Source organism: Podarcis vaucheri, assembly GCF_965113315.1.
Source record: "Podarcis vaucheri genome assembly, chromosome: 4".
Taxonomy (NCBI): Eukaryota; Metazoa; Chordata; class Lepidosauria; order Squamata; family Lacertidae; genus Podarcis; species Podarcis vaucheri.
In genome coordinates this window covers 86,352,177-86,378,962 of record NC_138762.1, presented here as the reverse complement: position 1 = coordinate 86,378,962, position 26,786 = coordinate 86,352,177, and the positions used below count along the sequence as shown (strand labels likewise).

The 26,786-nt window shown below is 40.6% G+C and overlaps 1 protein-coding gene across 8 annotated transcripts in view; it reads right to left on the bottom strand.

The window, feature by feature from the left end:
• Positions 1 to 26,786, bottom strand: part of NALCN (sodium leak channel, non-selective) — a 187,514-nt gene that overhangs the window by 16,594 nt on the left and 144,134 nt on the right. For 6 of the 8 annotated variants that reach the window (XM_082218531.1, XM_082218532.1, XM_082218537.1 and 3 more), the window contains 20 exons: positions 25,211 to 25,347; positions 23,831 to 23,972; positions 22,121 to 22,207; positions 19,443 to 19,516; positions 16,061 to 16,162; positions 15,612 to 15,681; positions 15,055 to 15,146; positions 14,035 to 14,157; positions 13,010 to 13,066; positions 12,626 to 12,746; positions 12,403 to 12,534; positions 9,178 to 9,345; positions 7,851 to 7,955; positions 6,578 to 6,684; positions 4,368 to 4,488; positions 4,172 to 4,270; positions 2,202 to 2,295; positions 1,792 to 1,898; positions 739 to 813; positions 215 to 334 (listed from right to left, as the gene is read on the bottom strand). In XM_082218531.1, coding sequence (XP_082074657.1) covers positions 215 to 334; positions 739 to 813; positions 1,792 to 1,898; positions 2,202 to 2,295; positions 4,172 to 4,270; positions 4,368 to 4,488; positions 6,578 to 6,684; positions 7,851 to 7,955; positions 9,178 to 9,345; positions 12,403 to 12,534; positions 12,626 to 12,746; positions 13,010 to 13,066; positions 14,035 to 14,157; positions 15,055 to 15,146; positions 15,612 to 15,681; positions 16,061 to 16,162; positions 19,443 to 19,516; positions 22,121 to 22,207; positions 23,831 to 23,972; positions 25,211 to 25,347 — 2,133 coding nt within the window. The remainder of the gene's footprint in view (positions 1 to 214; positions 335 to 738; positions 814 to 1,791; positions 1,899 to 2,201; positions 2,296 to 4,171; positions 4,271 to 4,367; positions 4,489 to 6,577; positions 6,685 to 7,850; positions 7,956 to 9,177; positions 9,346 to 12,402; positions 12,535 to 12,625; positions 12,747 to 13,009; positions 13,067 to 14,034; positions 14,158 to 15,054; positions 15,147 to 15,611; positions 15,682 to 16,060; positions 16,163 to 19,442; positions 19,517 to 22,120; positions 22,208 to 23,830; positions 23,973 to 25,210; positions 25,348 to 26,786) is intronic. The other 2 variants (XM_082218533.1, XM_082218534.1) reach the window with 1 other exon arrangement.

Below are 26,786 nucleotides of genomic sequence, written 5' to 3'. Positions count from 1 at the left end.
CTATTACTGTTTACATCTGATTGCACCTGATCTTTGGGTTGGGGAAAAGGGAGTGTTGATCAGTTTGTATCCCCCCCCTTTTGAATAAATAGAAAATAATAATAATAATAATACCGAAGCAGCTTATTAATTACATTTCAGGTATACAAACTATAATATGTGATCAGTTTTGACAAAAAAGAAAAAGAAAAAAAATCAGTTTTCTGTAACTTACAGTTAGGGCAAAGTGGAGTATCACCCAAATGACTCCTAAAGATGTCACCAAGAGATCATAGCGATTTCTTCTGCTCTGCCAAAATCCAGCAGGTGACATAGCAATAATTTTCATGGTAACCTTTAAGAGAGGAATGTATATGTTATCACTTTTCTGTGAGGCATCATTCATTATGCCACCACACCCCCAAAAATTCTGCCCTACAGGTAACTCAAAACTTATGCATGTGTAACGTGTGCATTTAGCTTTACATGTTTGGCAGAAATGTATTACCCGCACCCCCGCCAAAGGAGGCAGAAAGGGGGGAATCCTACCCTATATGTGATTTTGGTTTATGTGCTATGCACAGAATGTTTCCCCCCGCGTAAGTTGAGAGTCACCTGTACCCAAACTGGGGGGTTATTGGCAAATCAGTATGAATCTGAACAGAATGAAAAGTAAAGCTGTTGCATGATGTCCAAAAGCAAAACTGATAAAAGATGCAATATTGTAGACTGGAGAAATTGTGAAATATATCACCTTACCTCAAGAACAAAAATGAAGGTGAAGACGACGGACATTGCTGCTAAAGGACCGGTAACGGGGTCTTGATCATCCCACTTATATAAAAGAAGAAACAGGGCTTTATAAAATATTTCTAAATTATTAAAAATTATTAAAAGAACACTAGTGCCTGCTGGGTCAGGCCAGAGGCCTATCTAGTTCAACATCCCATTCTCACAATGGGCCAACTGAATACCTATGGAAAATCTGCAAGCAGGAAGTGAGCACAACAGCACTCTCCCTTGCTGCAGTTTTCCACAAGAACAGTCGCCAGGGTTAGTAGACTTATCCTCTTTTAAAGCCATCCAAGTTGGTCATCACTGCCTCAGGTGGGAGCAAATCCCACAGTCTAGCTATGCACTGTGTGAAGAACCGATTTATTTTGTTTGACTCGGACATTCCAATGTTCAGCTTCACTGGATATTCCTAGTGTTATGTGAGAAGGAGAAAAACTTTGCCCACTTTCTCATCCCATGCATAATTTTATATACTTCTATCATGTTATGGTGCTGGAGGAGACTCTTGAGAGTCCCATGGACTGCAAGAAGATCACACCTATCCATTCTGAAGGAAATCAGCCCTGAGTGCTCACTGGAAGGACAGATCCTGAAGCTGAGACTCCAATACTTTGGCCACCTCATGAGAAGAGAAGACTCCCTAGAAAAGACCCTGATGTTGGGAAAGATGGAGGGCACAAGGAGAAGGGGACGACAGAGGACGAGATGGTTGAACAGTGATCCCTAAGCTACCAGCATGAGTTTGACCAAACTGCGGGAGGCAGTGGAAGACAGGAGTGCCTGGCGTGCTCTGGTTCATGGGGTCACGAAGAGTCGGACACCACTAAAGGACTAAACAACAACATCACATTGCCTCTAGCCTTTTCTCTAACTCAGCAGCCCCAAATATTGTATGCTTTCCTCATAGGGGAGTTGCTTTATCCTCTTGATCATTTTGCTTCGCCGTTTTCTGAACCTTTTCCAACTCTACAGTATATAATCTACTGCTTTGCAAGATGTAAGGAACAGAGCAAATACCTTAACAGATAACAACACAGACTGGGCCAAGACAAGCACAGCAATGGTCCTTTTGAAAAATGGATGTTGAGTTATATCATACATCTTGGCTCGAAATCCATCATTATCTGGGAAAAAACAATTAAAAGTACACAGTTTAATAAAGTATATAATTCTTCTGTGTCACTCTCTATTTTCCTGAACTTTGTCTAGTTTGCATATGCACAATAATAAATCTCTTAGACCTTTAAATTTTGAACACTTTTTGAATTCAAATTCTGAACATCTGAAGCACATTTTGGGCTGAAGTTAATGCCCTTTCGCAAAATTTATAGACATAGAATATTTTCACTTTAATACACACAAACTCATAGGGGCCTCATGATTACAATTATAATGTGAAACCTAAATTCCTGGGGAATTATGAATACCTGGGCGAGGTGGGAGGTGAAGGGGCTGTGCTATCTTCAGTCTGCTCTTGAGATCCTCCCATCGCCTCTGATCAACTGTCAGCAAAGCTGTCCCCTAAATGAACAAGAATAACAAAATAACTTGACGTATTTGTTTATCAAAAAGCTGGTGTGTGTGTGTAACTGTACACCAAGTTTACTATCCTATCTTTGGCCACCAAGAAATGGTTTGAACAAAAGCTTCTCATATTGCTTCCAAAAGATACACCTGCCCTGGTACATATTTAAAAGTTAATGGGGTCATAGTCCTAGCCCCACTCCTGAGCTTGGGTGGATCCCTGGCCCCACTTCTCAACATCCAGGCATTGAATATGGATGTTGAAGAAAGGGAAGCCTACATGAGAACTGGATACCCCATCGTACATTAGGACTTCTTAGGGAAGGGAATTCCAAAGCTTGGATGCAATAGCTGAGAACATTTCCCCTGAAAATCCACTTGCCTATCCACAGGAGCAGGCCCTCAGTTAATAACAGGGGGAAGGTTCATATAGGAGAAGATGAGCCAGAAGATAACAAAGTCTCAACCAGGCAGAGGGCCTTCTCAGTGGTGGTGCCCGCCCTCTGGAACACCCTCCCATATGATGTCAAGGAAATAAAAAACTATCTGACTTTTAGAAGACATCTGAAGGCATCCCTGTTTAGGGGAGTGTCAGGGAACTGCCATCGGCTCAGGGGCGAGAGGGGAAAAGAGAGCCCCCAAAGATCGTGGGAAGCAGCACCTCCTCAGCGGAGGAAGGAAGCCACGCCTCCAGTGGAGCGGAGCTGCAGGGCTCAGGGGAGGTGAGGCGGTGCCAGGACACCTTGCCTGAGCAAAGTGGGGAGGAGAGAGGTCCTCTGTTACCCACGCCCTCCTTGCACAGTAGGCTTCCACGCAGAGAGGGGAGGCGCAGACTGGGCGTCAAGAAACTACTCTGCTGGGGAAGGTTTAAGGACCGCCCACTCTCAGATTCTGCCAGTGAATGAGCGAGCCACAGAATAGTGGCACTCTGCATGGTGAAGGCTTTTTTGGCACCAATAACAAGGCTTTACAGCCGACCAGGGAGGCATTTGCCTGATTGCTCTCGAGCAACCCCCTGATAGCCTTACAGGGAGTTTTTAATGTTTGATGTTTTATCATATTTTTAATATTCTGTTGGGAGCCGCCCAGGGTGGCTGGGGAAACATAGCCAGATGGATGGGGTATAAATAAATAAATGATGATGATGGTATCTATGACTTTATAGGATAACACCAGCATTCTCAATTGGGCACGGAAGTGAACAGGGAGCTAAAGCGATAGATATATACACTGTGCCACTTTTTGTTGCAGCTGAAACTTGAGGATTCTACAGAGGTGTACCCAAGAATAGTCCATTATAGTAGTCTCACCCTAGTGAATTAGAATGCACTATCGTAGTCTAACCCTGGAAGCTACTAACTTCCAGGGCATATCAGTCTATTTCTATTGCATGTCAATTTCCCAAGTGTTCCCATTTCATTTTGCCTTGCTTTGTGATTTTATTTATTTATTAAAAAACACTATTTACATGTGTTTTTAAACAAATATGTATTTAAATGTGTAATTCATTTCAATGCATTTCTAAACATCTTTTATCCCAAAATATATACTGCATTTCTTTTGAGACAAGAACTGAACTGTAACATTCTGAGAAGTGTGAAAAACGATATTCCACTGTGTACTCAGGAGGTACAAATCAGGTCAGTTCTCTTTAAAACATGGACTGAACGAAATTCTCCTCCACCTTTAGCAAGTGATATGATGACTGTGGCCAGTTAAACCACCCCAGGAATGGGGGCAGTTGGCAGATGAGCCCAAGTTGGTATCGTTTTATACCTGCAATGTTATCTGAGAACTGCATGGCAGCACATGGGAGATGCAAAGACAATATAAAAAAATTATTTCATGAGAAATAGAATGCCTGCCTTTTTACCTTATTTTCATTGAAATTAGCAATGACGACTCCAACGAAAAGAGTTAGCCCAATCATACAGCCAAGGAATACAAAGACATGGATGTAGATGCCATGGATCTGCATAAATATATATATATATTTAAAATGTTACTTATCTGTATAAATTAAAGGAGGAATTAAAAGGTCTGACAAGTGCTGAGGTATATATACTCACGGGCCCCACACGATGAATGATAACATCTCTGACTTCAACCCATCCCTTTAAGGAAAGGACTTCAAATAATGCCAGCATTGCATTCCCAACATTGTCAAAGTTAAAGTTCCGAGGGTTGGCCCTGTTAAAATATCACAGGGAAGGGTAGCAAAAATACATGCAGTCAAGCTCCCTAACTGTACTGAAAGAACTGACAAATCTCTTAGTAACACTAGTGAGGAGTTTACAGCCAAACACACACACACACACACACACACACACACACACAGTCATGGAGACAATCATATACATTCCTGGGATATATATTTACATTTCTGATTCACTTATTTCCCTGGATTAAGTAGCTAACAGGGACGCGGGTGGCGCTGTGGGTTAAACCACAGAGCCTAGGACTTGCCAATCAGAAGGTCAGCAGTTTGAGTCCCTGCGATGGGGTGAGCTCCCATTGCTCGGTCCCTGCTCCTGCCAACCTAGCAGTTGGAAAGCATGTCAAAGTGCAAGTAGATAGATAGGTACTCCGGCGGGAAGGTAAACAGTGTTTCCGTACGCTGCTCTGGTTCGCCAGAAGCGGCTTAGTCCTGCTGGCCGCATGACCTAGAAGCTGTACGCCGGCTCCCTCGGCCAATAAAGCGAGATGAGCGCCGCAACCCCAGAGTCGGTCACAACTGGACCTAATGGTCAGGGGTCCCTTTACCTTAAGTAGCTAACAATCAAGGGGACAGTCAGGGATAAGAGTGCCATTTGACATCTGAACATCTGGATAAATAGACTAACAGTACAATTTATGTACATCTGCTCCGAGGTAGACATGGTCAACGTGTATAGGATCCCAGAAGATTTAAGGATGTGGATCTCCAGTGTCATATTTTAACCTCACAGCACACCACTACTAAGTGCATCAATATGTGGTCCATGACCCTGGAATAAAACTGGAGGCCACCAATGTATCAATGCAATAATATTATTTATTAATTGTTGAATGCAATTTAAGTCTATTGATTACAGTGCATCCACTTTGAGTATGACTTAGTTGAATATCAACCTCTGCACTCAAGTCTCCTGTCTGTGCACTTTTCCTCATGGTAAATACATTTTCTTACACTGACAAAATTGGTTCCTCACATTATTAGTGCTATTGCTTAAAGTCTTTAAATTGCTTACACTTAGAGACTTGGATTCTGAAAGTATATGATTCTGCAAATACCACAGCATCACCAGCTGCTCCCATCACAGGGCATCGTTTCAATAGAATAGCATAGCACTTTCCCCTATCCACATATACCGGTAGCTTCCCATGTTAAAATATTTGCAAAAATGAAACCTGCTTTAGAAACCCTGATTTCTAATATTAATGGAACAGAATGAAAGAAAATCTCCACATACTAGTACTGGATGCTTCCTTGCAAGTCCCCTCACCAGAATAAATTTTACAATAGCATTTTGGAAAAGAATAGCAAAATGGCTACCTATGCTTACATTTGTAAAATAAGGAACAATTTTAAAGTCAGCATAATGGATGCCCACACTATATTGCTTTCCAAGCCCCTTCAGACACAGACTCTACTATTAAGAAGAATCCCCCCTCTTATATCTTATGCCTTCAATTCACTGTGTGGGAATGGGGTCAACAGCGGGACAGAAATTCAAGCAGAAGGATCCAAGTATGATATAATCATCTATAAATTACTCTCTCCTTTCAAAATCAAAGGATCGGGTACCTTAACTTCCCTTGGCACATCTAACTCTTCTGACATTTAGGGATTTTGTCATAATATGGTTCTAAATCTATGTGGCTGCAGCTTAAAATCCTACTCCCTCATTGACAAGGCAGAACTAATATATCCGGCATCTCTATTGCCGTTTTTATAGCCCTTGAAAATTGCATTGTCTGCTTCAAATCTTTTTATATGTGCCTAGGCTACATATACTCAGTTTCATCATTTTCTAAGCGTAGATAAACTGCTTAAAAACTTTGCTGCTCTTAAACAACCGGTACCATTATTCCCATTGTTTTTGCCATAATATTACTAAAATTATGTCCACATGCTCTCCTGGTTGTGTGATTTACCACTAAAATCGAAATGTAGGAAGGAGTACTTGACTTGCACAAGTTAACTATCATGTAACTGATTCTTACAGTATCCACTGCATAGCTTAGATTACTAACTGAATCTTCAGAATAAATGCACAGGCCATAATATACTACTTACCAGACCCGAGGCACCCAAAATCCAGGCTTCTTTTCGCCGGGTCTTAATTTTAGATTTAGATTTTTGGAAACACTTACATTTATTCGGAATATGCCATGGCAGTCTTCCTATAATAAACATAAAATAATGCTCATAAAAAGCTGCAGACAAACCAAAAATTAATCCCGTATGACAAACACCAGGAAATTATGTCATAAAGTGAGCATAAGTATTGCTTTTGATTTAACTCAAGGAGTCAAATCCCTCATTAACCAACATCCCACGCTAGGCCAGCAAAGATGATACATTCATAAAAATGGTATTCCTTATGATGAGAGAGAAAGAAAGAGAAACCTGTACATTTAGCAGAGTTGTACTTCATTGACTGAACACACATGCACATTGGCAACATCTGTTCAACAATAGCAATTACTTTCTTGGTGAGGTAGAGGGAAGGAATCCACACTCCTGCTTTCCATCTCCACTCACTAACAGCTAATCATGGGGTCATCTCATGTTTTATTCAGTATGCATTTTAAGCTGACTCTATCAAATTGCACTTTCTGAAACAATTATGAGAAACTTCAAAGTTGCACTATTATCTGAATTTTTTTGATGCAGTTCTTCAACCAGTGTTTAAAAAAATGCATATATTAGGGGGAAATGTGCATTAAAATGAATATATTTGTGAAGAATGCATTATATCAGGAAATATACTTGCAAAAAGGTGTATATTTTTCAAAATGACATACAAAAATGTTTTATTAGAAGAAACCTGCACCTGAAAAAGTGTGTGTGTGTGTGTGTCACACACACACTGCTGCAGAAATGTGTACAACTGAATTCAAGATTGGAAAAATGAGAAACTGAGAGAACCATTCCTACTAACAGCCTTCTTGGCAAAGCTGAGTGTGTCCTCTGCTCACCAACCACAAATGTACACATTGCATACACTACTGCTGTGTGTGAGGGTTTCTAAAATGGGACCACAGAGCTGTTTCACAGTGACAATGCAGGTCTGCCATCTCTCACACATAATGTCTTATGTTGATCGCATGTGATGTATAGTCATGTTATCGGTAAAACCTCTGAGTGAACCATAAATTTCTGACGCAATATAAAACAGCTTCAGATATACTTTTCTTTTTTTGTGCATTTCCTGTCATCATTATATGTCTCATAAACTTCCCCCACCCTACTCTAGAATGGGACCGCAGAATTTAGTGGAATTTTGCCCATGTGCAAAGGTAGGAGATGCTCTGTAAATGCTGAAGCAAGCAAAACTTGTTCTTACCCTTGCAATAATATGTGGATCATTGCACTTAGCCAGTTTCCCAGCAAAAAGCTGAACTCCAAAGCTTGCAAAAACAAGCATCAATGTCAGCAAAAGAATGGAAACCTGTAGGAATAAATGAAAAGCAGTCCAACTTTATTGAAAACAGTCTTATATTCAATGCTCAAATCCTCTGTGGGTATCTTCTCTTAAGCCACCAGCCCTGACAACAGACTGGCACCAGTTGAACCCTGGACTGCGTCTCCTCTTTAAGTCACACAAGGATAGTTTAGAGCAGGGGTAGGCAACCTAAGAGCCGGGGGCCGGATGCGGCCCAATCACCTTCTCAATCTGGCCCACGGACGGTCCGAGAATCAGCGTGTTTTTACATGAGTAGAATGTGTCCTTTTATTTAAAATGCATCTCTCGGTTATTTGTGGGGCATAGGAATTCGTTCATCCCCCCTCCCATATAGTCTGGCCCACCACATGGTCTGAGGGACGGTAGACCGGCCCATGGCTGAAAAAGCTTGCTGACCCCTGCTTTAGAGAGACATTATTCTGCAGTATGGCATGGGGTTCCTGCAAGATCAATGTGCTGCCATCTTTTCCCATGCAGCTGTCATTACTATTTCTTCCATAATAATATCTATGATGCAAACCCTTCATAAAATTGCAGGAAGGGAGGTTCTTGCCTGCAATACTGATGTGTCCTGAGGAAGGTGGCAGCAAGCTACTTCCTCCTATTCCTCATTCTTTTCGTTCACATATGTATTTTCACATCCTTTAACCCCAGTGACATGCCTCTTATTGCATTTAAATGCATGCCTCACTCCATTCAGGTAAATTTCATGACCTACATTTCATGCATGCAGGTAAACCTCTTTGCAATCAGAAACACAATCGTAAGAAGAATCCTGCTTCACACATTGATCAGCTTACATGTCTTTGGGAAACTCACAAGGAGGACATTCTTTTAAGTACACTTAGGTCGTCACAGCATGATAGAATACATGGTTTTTTTGAAAGTGTTATGTACACTGCTTAGAAATGCCATGGATAAAGCGATATATAAATAGCTTAAATAAAATAAAAGGGCAATTTTGATGCATTCTCCCCAGCCTTTAACCAGAACTTTGGAAGGGCCTAATTATAGTATTTTTTATTCCCCCTATTCTACGGAAGAGCTTATAACTAAATAGGTTTGGAGAGAGTTACCCAGTCTAAGAACAGATGGGATTTTAACCTGTTCTTATTAGGATGTAGTGAAATGCATTGACCATAAATCTATTGAACAGATACTGGTGAATGTAATACATTTGACTTTTAACAAAATAAACAGTGCTCACTAGAAAGATTTCCTTGAAGCCGCTGAATAGTTCTCGGACAACCTTTCTCATCTGAGGCACCAACTTAAATATCCGAAGTGGCCGGAGACACCGTAGCACCATTAAGAGCTGAGCTCCTGACTTCGCAGGGACGTTTTGCGGCATCCAGCAGAGAAATATCAAGCTTACCTTTTGAAAGGTGGAAGAGGACATAGCCCAGGTGTTAAAAAAAACATTTCACGTACTCATTTGCTAGCTTGGGCAGCTGAGGTTGAAAGTTAGTCTTAAAACCTTTTAAATAAAGTAAAATATCTCACACAGAACACCAGAATAAAATGCGATCCTAAGTATGCCGTGAGTATACCAAGTCTATAGTCCCACTGTGCTGGGGGCTGCCAAACCAGTGTTTGCACCAGCATAACACAGCTGCAAAGCTGGAATCCTAAGATTAACACTACAAACAATAGTCGGCATAGTAATAATGACAGCAAGTCCCACAAAGGGAATGTCTTCTCCATAAGATCTAACCTAGCATCAATTTTAATGTGATTTCAGCACCAAGGAAATATCTCAGTATTTGCTAGGACATGTCAGCATTTAAGTAAGTTGCATGATTATAGTCTGTCTGTTCTACATTTCATGATTCTGTTCTATTCGTTTCTTTTTTCAGGTTCTTTTTTTGTTATAGTTTATTTCCATTATTTTATTGTAAGCCACCCATGGAAATTTTACTGAAGGGCAACCCAGAAAACTTCAGTTTTTAAAAAAATCCTTGAATAATCACAATGATGCTCACAATGATGACACCCTCACATTAGGTACCAATTAACAAAGGGACGCAGGTGGTGCTGTGGTCTAAACCATTGAGCCTCTTGGGCTTGCCAATCAGAAGGTTGGCGGTTTGAATCCCCGTGACGGGGTAAGCTCCCATTTCTCTGTCCGTGCTCCTGCCAACCTAGCAGTTCGAAAGTATGCCTGTGCAAGTAGATAAACAGGTACCACTGTGACGGAAAGGCAAACGGCGTTTCCATGCGCTCTGGCACTTGTCATGGTGTTCCGTTGCGCCAGAAGCAGTTTAGTCATCCTGGTCACATGACCTGGAAAGCTGTCTGTGGACAAACACCAGTTCCCTTGGCCTGAAAGGCAAGATGAGCGCTGCACTCTATAGTCACCTTTGACTGGACTTATCCATCCAGGGGTCCTTTACCTTACCTTTACCTACCAACTAACACGTGGCCATGATAGAAATGCCATGATGTTACACCAGCATGTGTTCAACATAACAGTGTGCCCTGATGGCAAAAGGCGATTGAGCGGTAATCCTATCACACTGGAGTAAAGGTGCAAGAAAGTCTAAATGCCTATTTGTGTACATTTCCTGACTGGTTGGCCATCTTGACTGCCAGCTTGGGCCTCAACCATACCCCAAAGAATGGTCAAAGCCTGCAAACAGAGAAGGGAAGGGGCATTATTCCTCTATTCTGCTGTAATTATTATCTGGATTGTTGACCTAGCTTTTGTGAGAAGCCTTTCTTGTGAGTAATAACATTTCATCAACACTTTCCATATTAAAATGATATTTTGAGGGGTTGGAAGACATGTAAAGGTAAAGGTAAAGGTAAAGACTGACCGTTAGGTCCAGTCACGGATGACTTTGGGGTTGCGGCGCTCATCTCACAGGGAGTTTCAAAAAGACTTTAATCTCGCTTTCTTGCAAGTGTGACCCATTGATGTGAACAGAATTTAGTTCCAAGATGTTCAAGAATTGGATATGTGTGTAGTTTTCTTAAAATTATTATTTCATTTGGGATACATTGCTGTTACTTTCTGCGCTCCCAAATAATGGTGCAATGCGGAACAATACAAGCTGAACTGAACTTTTCTAAATGTTAGAATTATTTAGAAATGGAGATTGAATGCAGTTTTTCTTCTTCTTCAAGAGGCAGAGAAGGATTTCTGAGAAAAGGCCTCATTTTCTGACTGCAGACACGCAAGACTTGAATACAAATTGATTGTGACAAATTATATTCATTATATCCGTGACACAGTCTAATATCTACAAGATTTAATCAAGCTCACAATGTTTTCACTTAGAAGTTTTGTTCAGATATAGTGCTATGTTTTTTTTTAAAAAACAGTCTTTTTTGATAATATGAACATTAAGTATTTATCTAATGCAATCTATACATAGTTCAATGTTAAATATTTCTTTTATAAAAGAAATTACCGTACTTTTCCATCTATAAGACACCCCCATGTATAAGACGCCCCCTATTTTGGGGGACTGAAATTTCAGAAAACGGGAGGAGATGACAAAAGGTTGTTGAGCTTTTTTGGGGGGGTTGTTGAGCTTTTTTAGGCAGAAATGGCGGAAATCGCTCACCCCCACGCATCGCAATATTTGCCTCCCATCTGTCCCCTCGCCTGCAGAAGCTGCCAATTGCCCGCCCAATTGACGCAGCATTGGCCACCCATTGACGCAGCATTGGCCACCCATTGACGCAGCAACCAATAATACGCACAATAGCCGCTGACAGCTGTGGCAGCAACCAATCAAACGTCCACCCTAGGCACTACCCAAGTATGAGACAACTTCCACTTTTTAGCATGAATTTTAAGGAAAATAACCTAGTCTTATACATGGAAAAGTACGGTACTAAGTGACAAGGACTATGATGCCATGAGGTAAGATAAGATTCGTATTCTAAAAGCTATCCCCAAATGAACATCTTCCCCCACATCATGTACTCATGTGCTGGGATCTGCTTTGGAGGCTCTTTTTCATAATGCCCCTGCCAGCTGAGAAATATGAATGGCAACAAGGGAGATGAATTTCTCTGAGGCGACGTCCTATTTATGGAACTCAGTCCTCTGGGAGGCTTGTCTGACACCTACATTATCCTTTCAGGCCAAATGCATAAAGCTGAATGCACACAAGTTAAATGTGCATAAGTTGTGAGTCTATCATACTAACAGTGCAACTGAATCTTACATTTGCATATGCATTTCTTATACATTTCCAGGTAAACAGGTATTTATGTACCTATGTACAACTGAAAGTACTTTGGAGTTTAGATGTAAATTGCAGACAAACAATATATACAAATTGTTTTTAATTTCTAGTGTGGATTCTCATTCTTATCAGATGAAATTATTTCCCCAAAGTTTGCTTGTTTTTTAGTTAATCATGACTAGCGCAGAATATTAGGCACATTGGTGAAAAATGCCCGAAGAGCAAATACTTACAAGATATATAAATATATCCATGACACCCCCAAAGTCTCTTATGACTGCCGTTGGAGTAAAAAACAAGCCATCAGCCATAATCTTCAAATTAAGTTCAATGCTCATGAATATTACAAAAACATATTCAGCGATCTGAGAAGCAAAGGGAAAACCAAATATTATTTACCCTTGAACTTGAAAACAATGGGTTCTTTTGTACGACAAATTGCTTCTATATAATTACCTGAAGTGTTGGTGCATGCATCACTCTTCGAAAAGGAGATTCGAACATCATTGAAATGCAAGAGCATATAGTGACAATGATCATTACCCAGTCCAGATATGTAACCAATCCCAGCAAATCACTGCAGAATAAAATGAAGCATTCAAAAGGAGTTTCCAATATTAATGGCAAATATCTATTCAACATACGGCATGGATGAGAAAGGTAAATGAAGAACATCTACTACAATTTTAACATTTGACAAATCCATAACAAAATCATTATAGTGACATATTAACAAACAGGTATTTTCTAGAAAAAAATAAGTTTAGAAATCATGCACACAGATATAGCAAATGTAACTGGACAAGTAGTAACATTTGTTTTTGTTTTTGCTATGCTTACTAAAGTTGATGATATTTGGTATTTTTCACTGCTCCCGTAACAGGGTCTGTTTTAGAGCTGTAACAGAGGAAAGATGTCTTCAGAATTTGCAGTTCAAGCTCTAAGAAGCCAAGTAATTATGACACACACACGTCAGAGAACAGATTCCTGGATTTGTGTTTGAATTTAAAGCTTACTTAAGGTCATTTTGCATCAAGTTACTACTTAAGTTATTTCATCTATGGCATGCCAGGACTAAGAAAAAGTTCTTAGAAATTCTTAATTCAATTACAGAAAGCTAACAGAAATCAGCATTAGTTTAAATCTTGGTTTAGTTTTGAGACAAGATGACAAAGGGATTGATGGATGTGATAGATGTTTAAAAAATTAAGAAATGAAGGGATTCCCCGCTCCCCTGTAACACGGTCATCACACAATGAAGCTGATTGATAGTAAGTCCTTGTCTGATAAAAAGGATTACCTCTTTAAAAATGGCTGCATTCACACATATTAGCCACAGCTTATTGTGGACGTGCCAGTCAAACCTGTTTTGTTTCCCCCTGTTAGAGCTGGGGATAAATAAACCATGATCCCTGGGCTTAGCATTTCATCTGAGCTAGGAATAGGAGCTTCAATCAAACAAGCTGCACAATAAGTCAAACATGGTTTGTTTCCTTCACGTGCTAACAAGGCAGCACAAAGCACCCCAGGCAGTACCATGGTGCCCCAACAGTACCTCGGTGAGCTTCCATGCCCACACCATAGGTTTGCACTAACCATGTGCTGTGGTACCACAGTAAGGGCCTCTGTTGCCATGAAATGGCAGTGGAAGAATTTGCAGTGGTATGCTGCTGTGCTGTGTGGTGACTGCTTGCAGGTGTTATAGTATGGTTTTAAAGGTGTCCCCACGAGGAAGTGGCGGGAATGAGGATAAACAAATAAAAAGTTACTCAGCCAAACCCTATTACTTGATGTATGAGCTTGTGAAGTAAAACACAGAGCCAAAGCAAAAACACAAAGCTGCCACAAAACACTCAGATACGTACGCGTTGAAGCGAGCTCGCACAACCACTCTGCAGAAATTTCTGAATCTGTGTTCACGGCCAACGATGAAGAGCGGCTTGTCAAAATAGGGGTGATTCTCTCGTAACTCTTCTTCCTGGACTTTCCTTTCAAGAATGCGGGGAAAAGGGACTTGTAAGATATTCAAACACAGGCAGGAAGGCATATAAAGCATATATTTTGTTAGCTTATAGCAACAAGACCATTGTGGTGCAGTAGAGAGAGGGTTGACTATGAGCCTTAGGAACCTTCTGCTCATCTGTGGCAACCACAGGATGGCTTTGGGCAAGCCCCTATCTCTCAGCCCCAACTGGCTGTGATCAGGAAAGTATATACTCTCTACAAGTGTGTATCAAAACCGCAGATGGCAAGAATCTTCTTAAAAAAGGACATTCGTCCTTTTTTCACACATTAGAGGAATACATCTAATGCCAGCTGTTACTGTTGGGTGCGTCATCTAAAACCATTCTTCTTGCTTTTGAAATACTGTTTTTGGCCCTAAGCAAATTTGTTATCAACTGGCAGAATAATCCAAATATCCGATCTGTCATGCAAAAGTCTGAATGGGGTGGATATGTCCTTCCGCCCATCCCTGTTCAGCTCTGCCAAAAGCCACCATTGTGGGGGTGGGGGAAGGCCCACCAATGAGCAGCAACCTAATGCACCTGATTAAAAGGTAGGGGGGCAGATGTTATGGCTGAAATGGATGCTTTTCCAAATCTGCTGCCGCTATGAGCAGGAAACGGGCCCAAAACTGGCTTCTTCGCCTCACCAGCCTGGGAGCTGATGTAATGAAGGGGCATTTCACTTCTCCTTCTGCCTTCTGGCCTCGCTGGTGCAAGTGCCCCTGGCTGTACCCCTCTATCAGGCCTCACCACTACCAGCCAGGAGTTAGGATTATGACCTCAACAACTCAGATTATTAATTTATGAAGAAACTGGGGTACGGTCCTAGTAAATATATTCAATTTAAGAAAGTGGTAGAAATTTAAATTCCCTAAGTACCTTTTCATTTCTGCCTGTTCCTTCTTTTCTTGGATCATTTTTATCTCGCTGTCTTCTCTCTGTGCATTTCTGTACCTCACTGTATTAGAATGCTAGAAGAAGAAGCATTTAAAAAAACAAAACAGTTCTGTATTTTACCACACAAGAACAAAGCAAGGCAATGCAGGTAACTGCATGTAGCTTATATTTTATTTTCAAAAACTACGGTACTATGAGAAGAGTTTCTTACTCAGTTTTTGAGAAAATTCACAACTTGATTAGTAATTATGTAGATACTCCACTATTATACATATTAACCAGAGCTTGTCCAGCCAAAATTAAGCATCTTTACATCCCATTGATTTCAATGGAAGTGGTAGGCATAAACTTCTACCATAAATATCAATGGGACTTGCAAGTGCTAGGCTTTATCAGTTCACAAATTAATGCACTAAAAAGGAACACTAATATTACAGTGTTACAAAATCGTTATTGTAGAATTTGTGATTTGTTATGACAATTGTTTTTCTCCAAGATATTTTAATTTCCGCTCCATTCTTAATTTTATTTTGACTTACATCTTGCGTTAGAGTTTCAAGCGATTTCCCTCTGCTGATTCGCTGACTGTTGGAGCCATGTCTTAGTGACCTGAAAAAATAACACTCTTTTGGGTGACAGATAACTGAGATCAAGTGTCGATCCTTACATGATTACTATTATAGTGCACCAAGACAGTGTCCCTTGCAATCAATTTTTCTTTGGTTGCATCAAAAGCTTGTAAATTTTCAGCCTAGCCTAATCTACTATCAGCTACTTTTTTCTCTTGATTTTTAAAATGGATGATCTGAATGTCACAGAAGCTAACTACATTTGAAATAAAAAGCATTTTCTCCCCTTTGTAGGTCACACTGATTTATCATTGTTATTGTCAAAGAAATATGGAGATTAGTTATTTATGGAGCTTGGTTTTCATTTTCATCTGTCTGATATAATCCACCATATTGTAAAATGCAACAACTGTCTTTACCTGCGTTCTTGACGTATATGATGCTGGACACTAAGAATTGATCTCTCTTTCGCAGGCTGCCCCTCAAAGGATCCACTCAACATGCGCTGGCGTGTACAGGCCCTAGGGAAATGAGCAGCACTATGGTAGGTAAAAATAAAATTGTACGGCAACTAAACAACTCAGTAGTTGTTTTTTTTTTTAAGGACATAATTCACAGCCCTATAGGAGGGGATTGGCCAAAAGCAAAAAACAAAACCCCCTCAAAACATTCCTCTCCCACGCCTTTCTCTTTCTCAGCCATACATGCACAAGCCATTACTCAGAACAAGTCGTATAAAATAGTTGTCATCTGCCCTTATCCTCCTCACGCCTAGAAGTTTGGCCTAAAAGCTCTTCCTGTTTCGGCCAGGGCTACAGGACCAGAGGGACAGGGACATGTGTATTAGACAGGAGAACACCAGCTTCCCAGTTTGATGAATGGCTTCATGGAGAGGGAAGAAAGAAGTTGCCAGGTAATTTGGTCTCAGTCCCCTCCCATGTGTGTATGTGTTTCATGTCCGGAATTTGTTTTTCTTCATTTTCAATATGGATAAATGAAATATTTCAGGGATACCTCATGTTGGAACTCTTTGTCTAATCAACTCCTAAACGGTGTGCTTTCATCAGAGTGTTTAATACAGAACAATTACATGACCTCTGGTTCTCTCCTTGCCTTTCCATCCATCTCTCCTTGTTTCAACTTGCTCACTCCCGGATTCCTCTGGTGCTATTGCTTGTTTTACTTCTGAACATGCATATTGTTACAAGTGTTAGCTTTTGTTAAAATACTTAATTTTCAAAGAATTCTTTTCTATTAAGGAAATACTTTTAACTGAAGTTTCCCCCCTCCTAAATATTTTTGAAAGCAGAAAGGGGTTTAGTAAGATTGTATTGTTAGAATCACTAGAAGACTAGTAATACAGTGTAGTTTAAGGCAGCAATCCTACCCCTCTGAACTCAATGGCTCCTATTTCTGAGTAGGTGTATCTCTGATAAGTTTAGCTATCTGTGTTTTATCCATGCTTGTTTTAATTTATGTGAGCTGCCACGAGTCCCAGTTGTGGGGAAAAGTGGTATTTAAATAAATTAAAGAATAAAATAATAATCATTTTGGCATCCATCTGTTTTCGGAGACAATGGAGAAATGGACCTTTGGGGATGAAGTCAAATTGTTGGAAGGTTACAGAGCCTTCTGTGGTTGTAGAGACAGATATGGGAGAAACATGTTTAGTAATAGCTGGAGCAGATGAAGGTGTCTGGTTGTGCTGCTGCAGATGTACTATGGTGTTCCTTCTCTCTGCGCTCCTCCCGGCGGTCATTCCTCCTCTGGTCACTTGTACAGATGCACAACCTAACTGCCAATCTCCCTGCACTGGATTCCCACACCGTGGGGTTGATGTTGCCAGCCTTCATGTCACTTTTGCAGACATCTTTGTAATGCAGAGTTGGTCTGCCAACAGGCCTGGTGCCTGAAGCCAGCTCCCCTTGGGGATCTTGCCATCTTCCATTCTGTGGACATCACCAAGCCAGCGAAGGTGTCACTGAGATAGGATTGTGAACATGCTGGGAATGTGAGAGCTTGGGGGAGCACAACTTTGTTTGAGACTCCGTTTTGTCATGTGAAGCCCCAAATCTTCATGACATGTGAAAGGTGTTGCCCATGACTCACTTCCATAAAGCAGTGTGTTCAATACACAAGCCTGGTAGACCTTCATCTTGGCACTGAACGTTAGCATCACATTCTCTCATACCCTTTCAGAGAGGTGAGCTAGTGCTGTAGCTGCCTTGCCAATACACTGGTCCAGCTCAGCGTCGAAGGAGAAGTTGCTGGTTATGGTGGAACCCAGGTAGACAAAGTCATCTACCACCTCAAGAGTGTGGTCACCAATGCTGATGTGTGGAGTGCTGATGATGTCCTGAGCCAGGATGTTTGCCAGGCTGGTGGTAAGGCTGAACTCTCCACAGGCTTGGGCAAAATGGTTGATGAGTCTCTGTAGAGCTTCCTCAAGGCTGCATCAACTGCAAACAACATCTCTCAGATAAGGACCTGCCACACTTTTGTCTTGGTGTGGAGATGTGCCTGTTTGAGCAGACCCCCATCGCTCCTTGAATGGAAGTACACACTGTCTTCAGCTGAAGGCATATGAGAGCAACAGGGAGAAGAACACGCCAACTATAGTTGGGGCAAGAACACAGCCCTGTTTCACACTGTTCTTTATAGAGAAGGTGTCCAAGGATGAACCATCATACTAGATGGTGCCGCACATGTTGTCAAGGAAGGACACAATCATCCTGTGAAGCTCAAGTGGGCATAGAAGCATTGTAGTACATTGTTTTTCATTGTAATGCACTTAACAATGCATTGGATTTCTGAATAACATTCTCTTATCTTTGACACAGTGAAACTATCTGGCTATAAGCTTGTCTGTTAAATATTTTCAAAGATACATTATCCCTTGGCTGTTAACATCCCGGCGAGCAGAAAAGGTCATTCAATTTCGAAGAATATTTATAGGACCAGCTGAGCAGCTGTTTCAAATACCAACAGACTGCCAAAACTGAATATATAATTCCAGCAAGGCAATAATGTTGTTTCCCAAACGTCATTGCAGACAGAACATAGGTGCTTCTAATTTTTTTTTAAAAGCAGGTAATAACTGAAAACAGAACTTGTGTGTAAGATGTGCAGTTCATGTTGAGCACAGTAAAAATGTTAAGAGGAGCATTGTCTAGAACATATTGTGGCTTCTATCTATAGTGACAAATAAATGAACGGGCACTTTATCTTTTACCTCTCTAATAGCTAGAAACTGTTACAGAATTATGATGATGTTGGTTTGCTTCTGAGCACTATATTTTTCAGCAGACTTTGAAATTTGTAAGGGAAGGTATTAAAAATCTGGATCATTATCCCAATTTTTGTTTCTGGGCAAGCATGCCCTTTCCCAGGGGGAGTGGAGAGGGACAGTCCCTAGATGGAGAGATGTCTAAGGTCTTGGGTTGTTGTGCTGTGATCTAGTGATTTGGGCATGCCTTCCTCAAGGTCTCTATGGGTTAGATTTGGAGGAGGGGAAAGGCAGAGCAGGCTCATGAAAGGCGGAAAGGTCGCATCATACTCCTAATGATTGCTGGATGTCCAGAGATTAAATTCATCCAACTGACTGATTCCAAATCAGATGCCTGGGAGGGGTTTTTAATTGCATCAAAGCTTTTGGGAAATACCACACTTTTACTTGTTACATGCAGAAAGTTAGGGAAAAAAAGAGAGAGAAAAGAATTAGACTGGGAAAACTATTCAAGATGATTCAAATAAATCTGCTACTTGCAAATCAAATTAAGGGAAGCATCAAATCATCATTACCTAAGAATTTTGTTGATTGCAGTCTCCTTTTCCAGAAGGTTTCTTGCTCTAATGCTGAAAACAGATTTGCGGAGCTGTGAAATGAAAGGAAAAGCAGCTTTACCAATTGTGTATCTTGTCATGGGCCAGAATACTGATCTATTGAGCAGTTCATTTTGTGATGCCAAATGTCCTGCTATGGTGAACAAGGTACCTTTACTTATTTGGAATTTGCACCTCCTATGGAGTCCTACCTTATAATTTTGGACCAACAGTTTTAGGGATACAGTTATGTGAAAAATAAAGGTATATTGTGAATATCTATCACTCCTCACAGATTACCCAGATCATTTTAGCTGGCTTAACTGTTTTACATTTCAACACTTGCCTTGCAAAAAAGACTCTATCAGCTTCGTATGCATTATCTGAAAACACAGCAGGCTTTTTAATTGAGACTTTGAATGGCAAAATGCACCCGGATACATACATGCAAATATTTCTTAAGACTTGCATAAGAAAGTTTCATTCTACCTTAGATCAGAAGTTGCAAGGTCTGTTTCTATTTGGTGATATTAGAGCTTTCCTATTTTAAAAAACTGCAATGCACTAAATCCAATTCTACGGCCACAGAATCTAACTACTATTACTAAAAAAAAAAAAAAAATGATAATGAAAGAAGATCTGCAAAAAATTACCAGGATCATAAAACTGCTTAAAGCAACACAGATGGTTTTTAGTAAAAAGGAAAGGCAAAAACACATCTGCCATGTGGATGGCAAGCCAACTCATTTGACAACAACCCAGATGTTGCAGATGACAAAGACGTTTTCAGAAAATCTCTGTCTGAAAACATCACAATTGAAAGCTAGAATATAAGGATGAAGAATACAAGCTTACTTTAAAACAATGTGAAAAATGCAAACGCATCTGGAGAACATAGTAGTCCATTCAAATATCACTCGACATATTATGGTTTCTGTCCAGACTTGTGGTGTGCAAAGTTGCACGCATGTAATTCTCCACCAGAAGAAGAGGGGTGGCAATATTTGCAGATCCTTCCTCTCTCTAAAGCTGCTCCAAAGGATTGGGAGAACAGCATAGGATTGGTTGTGGGGGACTAGAAAGGGAAGGGTGAGATGGTGCTGTGCCCCCCATTTCCCAGTGGGAGCCCTTTTATTTGTATAGTGGCATGTCTGCATCCAGCCACACGCTTATGTGTCATTTCCATCTACCATTGCAGAGAGACATTTAAAATATAAATGTCAACGCTATCAATACCAGTCCGTTGTTTAGTCATCCATGTCAATATGAGACTGTAGTTTGGTCTGCACAGAGCTGTGGCTGATCACCAGTACACACAACCCAAGGATACAGCTGCTTATGTTGCATCCGGGTTGTTATCTTCCTTACCTCAAGCTGGTAATTTAGACGGAATACCCCCAACGGGATTGTGCAGAAAACCCAAACTGGGGCAGTATGACTCTGCCCCGACGAGGATTTCTCCCAAGTAGCACAGGAATTCACAATGGTGGCTGGCGTAGTGTTAAACTCATGCTTAGAACATGGTTAGCAGTTTGTGTGTTCGTACAGAGTAGCACAAGGGATGTGGGTGGCGCTGTGGGTTAAACCACAGAGCCTAGGACTTGCCAATCAGAAGGTCGGCGGTTCGAATCCCCGCGACGGGGTGAGCTCCCGTTGCTCGGTCCCTGCTCCTGCCAACCTAGCAGTTCAAACGCATGTCAAAGTGCAAGTAGATAAATAGGTATTGCTCCAGCGGGAAGGTAAACGGCGTTTCCGTGCGCTGCTTTGGTCCGCCAGAAGCGGCTTAGTCATGCTGGCCACATGACCCGGAAGCTGTACGCCGGCTTCCTCGGCCAATAAAGTGAGATGAGCGCCGCAACCCCAGAGTCGGCCACGACTGGACCTAATGGTCAGGGGTCCCTTTACCTTTACTGAGTAGCACATCACTGTATACAATTGGATGACATAAAACAGCTCTCACTGGTGTCAGATGCCTTTGACACCAGGTTACTGGTGGATTTGTGAAAACCTTAGCGGGGGCTTCTGCTTTTGTGTGGCATGGATCATCTCACCTAATTGTATTCATTCATGTTAGACTGGTTCCACTCGCGAGTGTGACAATGCCAACTATACATTTTATCTGGCCAACAGCATCAATGCGCAAGAATGGCAGCCACAAATGGTGCACTGTGGTGTTTTTTCTTAATGGCAACTACTTTTCTCAGGCTGCCCCGAAGAATGGAAAAATGTAATGTCCAGCACGTTTTCGATAAAACCAATGGAAGCTGCTGCAACCATAGATAGCAGCTAAAGTAATGGTTAAGAAAACAAAATGGAAATAAATGGAAATAATGAAATTGATAGGAGAGGAATGAATGAATTACCGAGTGAATGCAATTTTAGTGAATGAATAACGAAACAAAAGTAAGGATCATGAATGAAATCAAATGGAGTAATCAGCTGATTTTCCCCTGGCATGTACCATACTTATTCAGACATTATGTTGTACAGTAAGTCTTATATACCTATGTATTCATTGCACTTATGCTTCTATTATCCATATAATATTAGTATTTTTAATGTAATCAGTCACAAAGTGAATGGCTGAGTGAATGTTAGCTCTGCTTAACTGCTTAAAGCTATTGATGGCTATCTTAAATAAACAGGAGGTGAGCTACCTTCCAGCGGTCTTCCAGAAAGGACAACAGCATCCTGATAAGGCTGGAGATCCCTGTAATCATGATGTCAGCTTGCCTGTCATGCAACTTTGGACAGAGTAAAGAGAGAAAGAGGCTCGGCGGACTGAACTAGAGGGAAGAAAACTATGAGAACTTTGGATAAAGAGAAACTTTTGGGCAAAAACGTCTGCAGCACCTCTGTGCATTCATTTTGGAGAAAATGAAAACTCGTGAGATGTTGGAATAAAGAAAGGGGGCACGATTCTCCAAAAGACCCTAGGGCCACCATAGTTAGAAACCTGCTTTTGCTCAACTCCTAAACAGCTCTTCTTTATTATTTTCTAGGTTCTCTGATTCGCTTTAGAGGAAATATAGATAGCATGCACAAAGGAAGCTACAGCTGTCAGCATAATTTTTCTGGTTGATTTCAGTGTTGTGTGTTTAATTAACATCTCCCATAGCTCATGCTTGTTTGTTCTACTGTGCACACAGTCAGGTTTTTTTTTAAGTTATTATTTCAAATCTGTGTTAGAGGGGAGAGATTTTGGAGAATGTTGGTGCATTTACAAGGGAGGTTGCTATGGTAATGGTAAGTATAGAAAGCCAGAATCAGTAGCAAAATGCAACCTAATGTTCTACCCACATGGGCAAATTTCTCACTGAGTATACAAAACCATCTTACACTGAGTCAGCCCACGCACTGCCCAACTTTGTCTGGCAACAGTTTTCAAAGGCATTCAGCAAAAATCTCTCCCACATCTATCTGACTAGAGGCTCAACTTATGCATGGGGAATCTGTGCTCCATGGCATGGTACTGCAATCACCTAGACAGCATTTGGACAGATGTGCTATTATTTTCCCCCTGTTCTTCAGGTCCTGCAGTCCTGTATGAAATCAATGTATGGAATATAACTATTTGTTTAAAAAATGTGTTGATGGGAGACTGCTGCATGGGTTGGTTTGTGCATAGCTGTCAACTTACAGATTTGAAAATAAGGGACCAGCAGCCTCAAAAATAAGGGACCAGCAGCCAAAATAAGGGATTTTCCAAACACAGGTATGTTCAACTTCTGAGCCCCTCCGAGCCAAAGACAGAAAGCCCAGCCAGCAGCCAAGCGAAGCCTCAAGCGGTGGTTCCCACAGCGCAGCAACCCGGCAAAGGGGATGCAGCAAGGGAAACCACCGTCACCTCTCCGCTGGGAAGCGCTGAGCAAAGGCGAGTCCCCAGGCAACACAGCCAATTTGATCAGCACAAGGCATGCAAGCTCCAACCCCCAGTCATTCTTAGACTCCTTATTGGGTGAGCAGCGCAGCCAAGCAACACTGCTGGAGCCTCCCTCCTCCCTGGCCGGCAGGGAGGGAGAGAGAGAGAGGAGCTGCTTCCTTTGAAACCCGGGAAATTTAAGGAACATCATCAATAAGGGACAGCAGCGGGACACAACACTGGGATAAGGGTCTTTCCTGGCAAATAAGGGACGGTTGACAGCTATTTGTTTGTGTGGATACAACACCAGCTACCCATCTCTTCCCTACACTGTGATGTCATCATGGAGTTCAGAATCGTAACAGAACTTTAAAAGGAAACCCCAAATTAGCATCAATCAAAAGTCTAGGTTCATAATTACGAAATCGGTCTGTTATGTTGGACAATCAAGGTTCTATGTGCTTGTACAACTTTAGTTTATGATAGATATGGATATGCTGTTTACCTTCTGGTCAATGTATTTGTTGTCTTCAATTGCCAACCTTTTAGAATGGTCACATGAGGAGGAGGAAGCTGATGGAAGCCTTCTCAGTAAACAAGTTGTGTCTTGCTGCTGTCGATCAATAAATTGCTTCATAAAGCTTTCCCTTAAGAGTAAAAAAAAGGCGAGAGAAGGCTTTGAGGCAAAGCTCCTGGTTCACTTTATTTATAATTTGATAATATCTGAAAAAATCCTGAATAGTCTATATGCTAGTACAAAAGATAAAATGAAAACGATACAAGGCATATTATACATAATGGACTTTGATTTGATCACTGAAGTAACATTAAATTTGTATGTAACTACACGACTGTCTAAAAAAACCTTATGTTCTTCTTTAACCGTGCTTTCCTTTAAAAATTTATCATTTGTTTTGCACTTTACCTCTCTGTCTGATTCTGCTATGTGCTAAATTCCAAGTTTCAAAACCTCTGAAATAATCCATAGAAAACATCCTTTCTCAAGAAAAAAAAAAAAGATATTTCAGCAGGAATTCAAAGAACACATTTATAAAAAAGGGTTTTGTTAGACCATACTTTGCATCAGCCAGATTCTGGTTTTCAATTTGCTTGTTCTAATGGGACAGAATCATAGCTAACGCCCCCATTTATTTATTTATTTCATAAAATTTATATGCCGCTTGATTGTGAAAAACAAATCCCAAAGCGGTTTACAAAATATATTTCAATTATGTCTTTCCTAACATTCTACTCATATAAAGCAGAATGTTTAAGCCTGCCACAAAGCCATAGATTAATTGAGGGTAAGTATTAATGCAACTTCTAAGCATGAAATTTCAGATAAATGTGTTTATATTGTGCAGGGATTGCTATAGTATTCGGCACTGATTCTAAAAGACAATAGATGTGCTGTTCTAGCTTTCTTGTAAATTGGAAGACTCTTCACTCCTTTGGAAGCAAAACAGATACTCTTTCTAGGTTGGTTCACGGTACAGATAATGCACTGGTAGTGGGCAAACAAGCAAAAATGGGAAGAAAATGAGTATAGGCAAAATATATGTGTATATGGTTAGAAGAGAGAAACAAAGAAACAAGATGCATCAGTATGGTTAAAGGGACCAAAATGTGATGTCTGTGATTCAAGTATTAAGTGTTTTGCAGCCATTTTATACTCATTTTTGGTGAAGGGGGGGTCCTGTTTGGGGAATTGCATTGGCCCCAGACCACCTTAATTTGGCCTTGTGGAACAGGATCAATTTCACGTTCTTTTTTTTAAATAAAAAAGACACACATTGGAGAAGAGAATCTAAAGAAAACTTCAAACCTATCTTAAAATACTTTTCACATTGCCAAGCACTTAAAGAGAGCTGAAAAGCGAATCTACCTTATTTTGGGGACTGTAAAATCCGAAGGGAGCTTGGAGATTTTTACCATTTGAGGTCTGTTAGGGAATTTTTCAAAGATCCGTAGGCGCAGTGGGAGCTTTTCCTTGGTATCTGCATTTGCCTCACTTTGCTTCAGCTAAATAAAAACACACACACACATAAACAAGATTAAATAAACCAGGAACAAAGTCTTGCTCCCCCCCGCCCAAAGAGCAGCAAATGCAATCAACTGAAGAAACACAAGGTGGCAGTAAAGAACTACAGTTGAGACTTCTGTTTTGACATTAATTTCTTAGCATTTCAGAACTACACGCAGTTAAAACTGCAAAAAGTCCTTTTCTTGAAAGATTTAAAAAAGCAAAGAGTGTTGCAGTAAATATTTGTATTTCCTTTGTGTAGTTTTTCACAGTTCTCTCACACTCTACAAGGAAAACATACTTCCCTCCCTCTTATTAGACCTGTCAGTTGTAGATAAGTGAAATGTTGTATATATCAGTGGTTCCCAATTCTTTTGGCATGGTGACCCACAAGTCCAAACTGACCCATCATTACACTGTCAGGTGGATTTTGGACATTAGGTCTTTACCAGCTGTCAGTTTCTTGCATTTTAACTGCAAGTTTGCCTATTTTATAACCATTACTTGAGACGCCCAAGCAAAAATTTGCTTAAAGCTTTATTAATGTGGAATTTGTTTAAATATTTGAAGTACTTACAAGGTTATTCATAGTTTTATATATGGGAATGTAAGAACAGCTACCATCTGATGGCAGGATATTGCTTCCCAAGTTATAAAAACATGGTTATGCAAGCAGTGTATAATGAACTATGAATATTTTTAGATTGCTTTATTCACAATAAAGTCCGTTCTGGCAAGTATCAGTAGAATGGCCAGGCTTGCATATTGCCAACAAAGTAGATCAATGCAGGGCTTGATGGTTATCTGACATAATCTCAGATCATTATTAATACACAGGGGTAAATATATTATTTCTTATTTCACCCAAGTAAACTTCAACTCACCTTTGGCTTAACTATTCACTAATCCTGGTGGCAGATTTGGCGATGGTTTGCCACAAGGTGTCTTTGGCCACATCAGGAGTGAGCTATAATAGTCTTTCAATTTCTTATACAAGCACCCTGTGGAAAACTGTCCACAGCCCACTTCTGACCCACAGGTTGAAAAACACTGGTATGTATCACATACTTAGCCAATGAGAAAAGATATTGTCTGACAGCACAATATAGATGCTTAGCAAACCATATTTTCTTCTTTGTATGCCTCCTCTGCAAGAGGTCTGAAGGGTGGCAACATAAGAACAGGTATTCTCTGTGGTGATTCCCTGCTTGTGGAATGCTATCCCCAGGGAAGCTTGCCTAGGCGTCTTTGTTACATATCTTTAGGCACCAGGAAAAAACACCCCTCTTCTCCAAGTCCTTTAGCTAATTAAACAATCAATTTTAATTTTAAATTTTAAAAAACCAGACTTTTAAACTGGAGGGTATTTTGTTTGTTTGTTTTTATGGTATGTCTTGTTGTGTTTTTATATTGTAAACTGCCCTGTGATCTTTGGGTG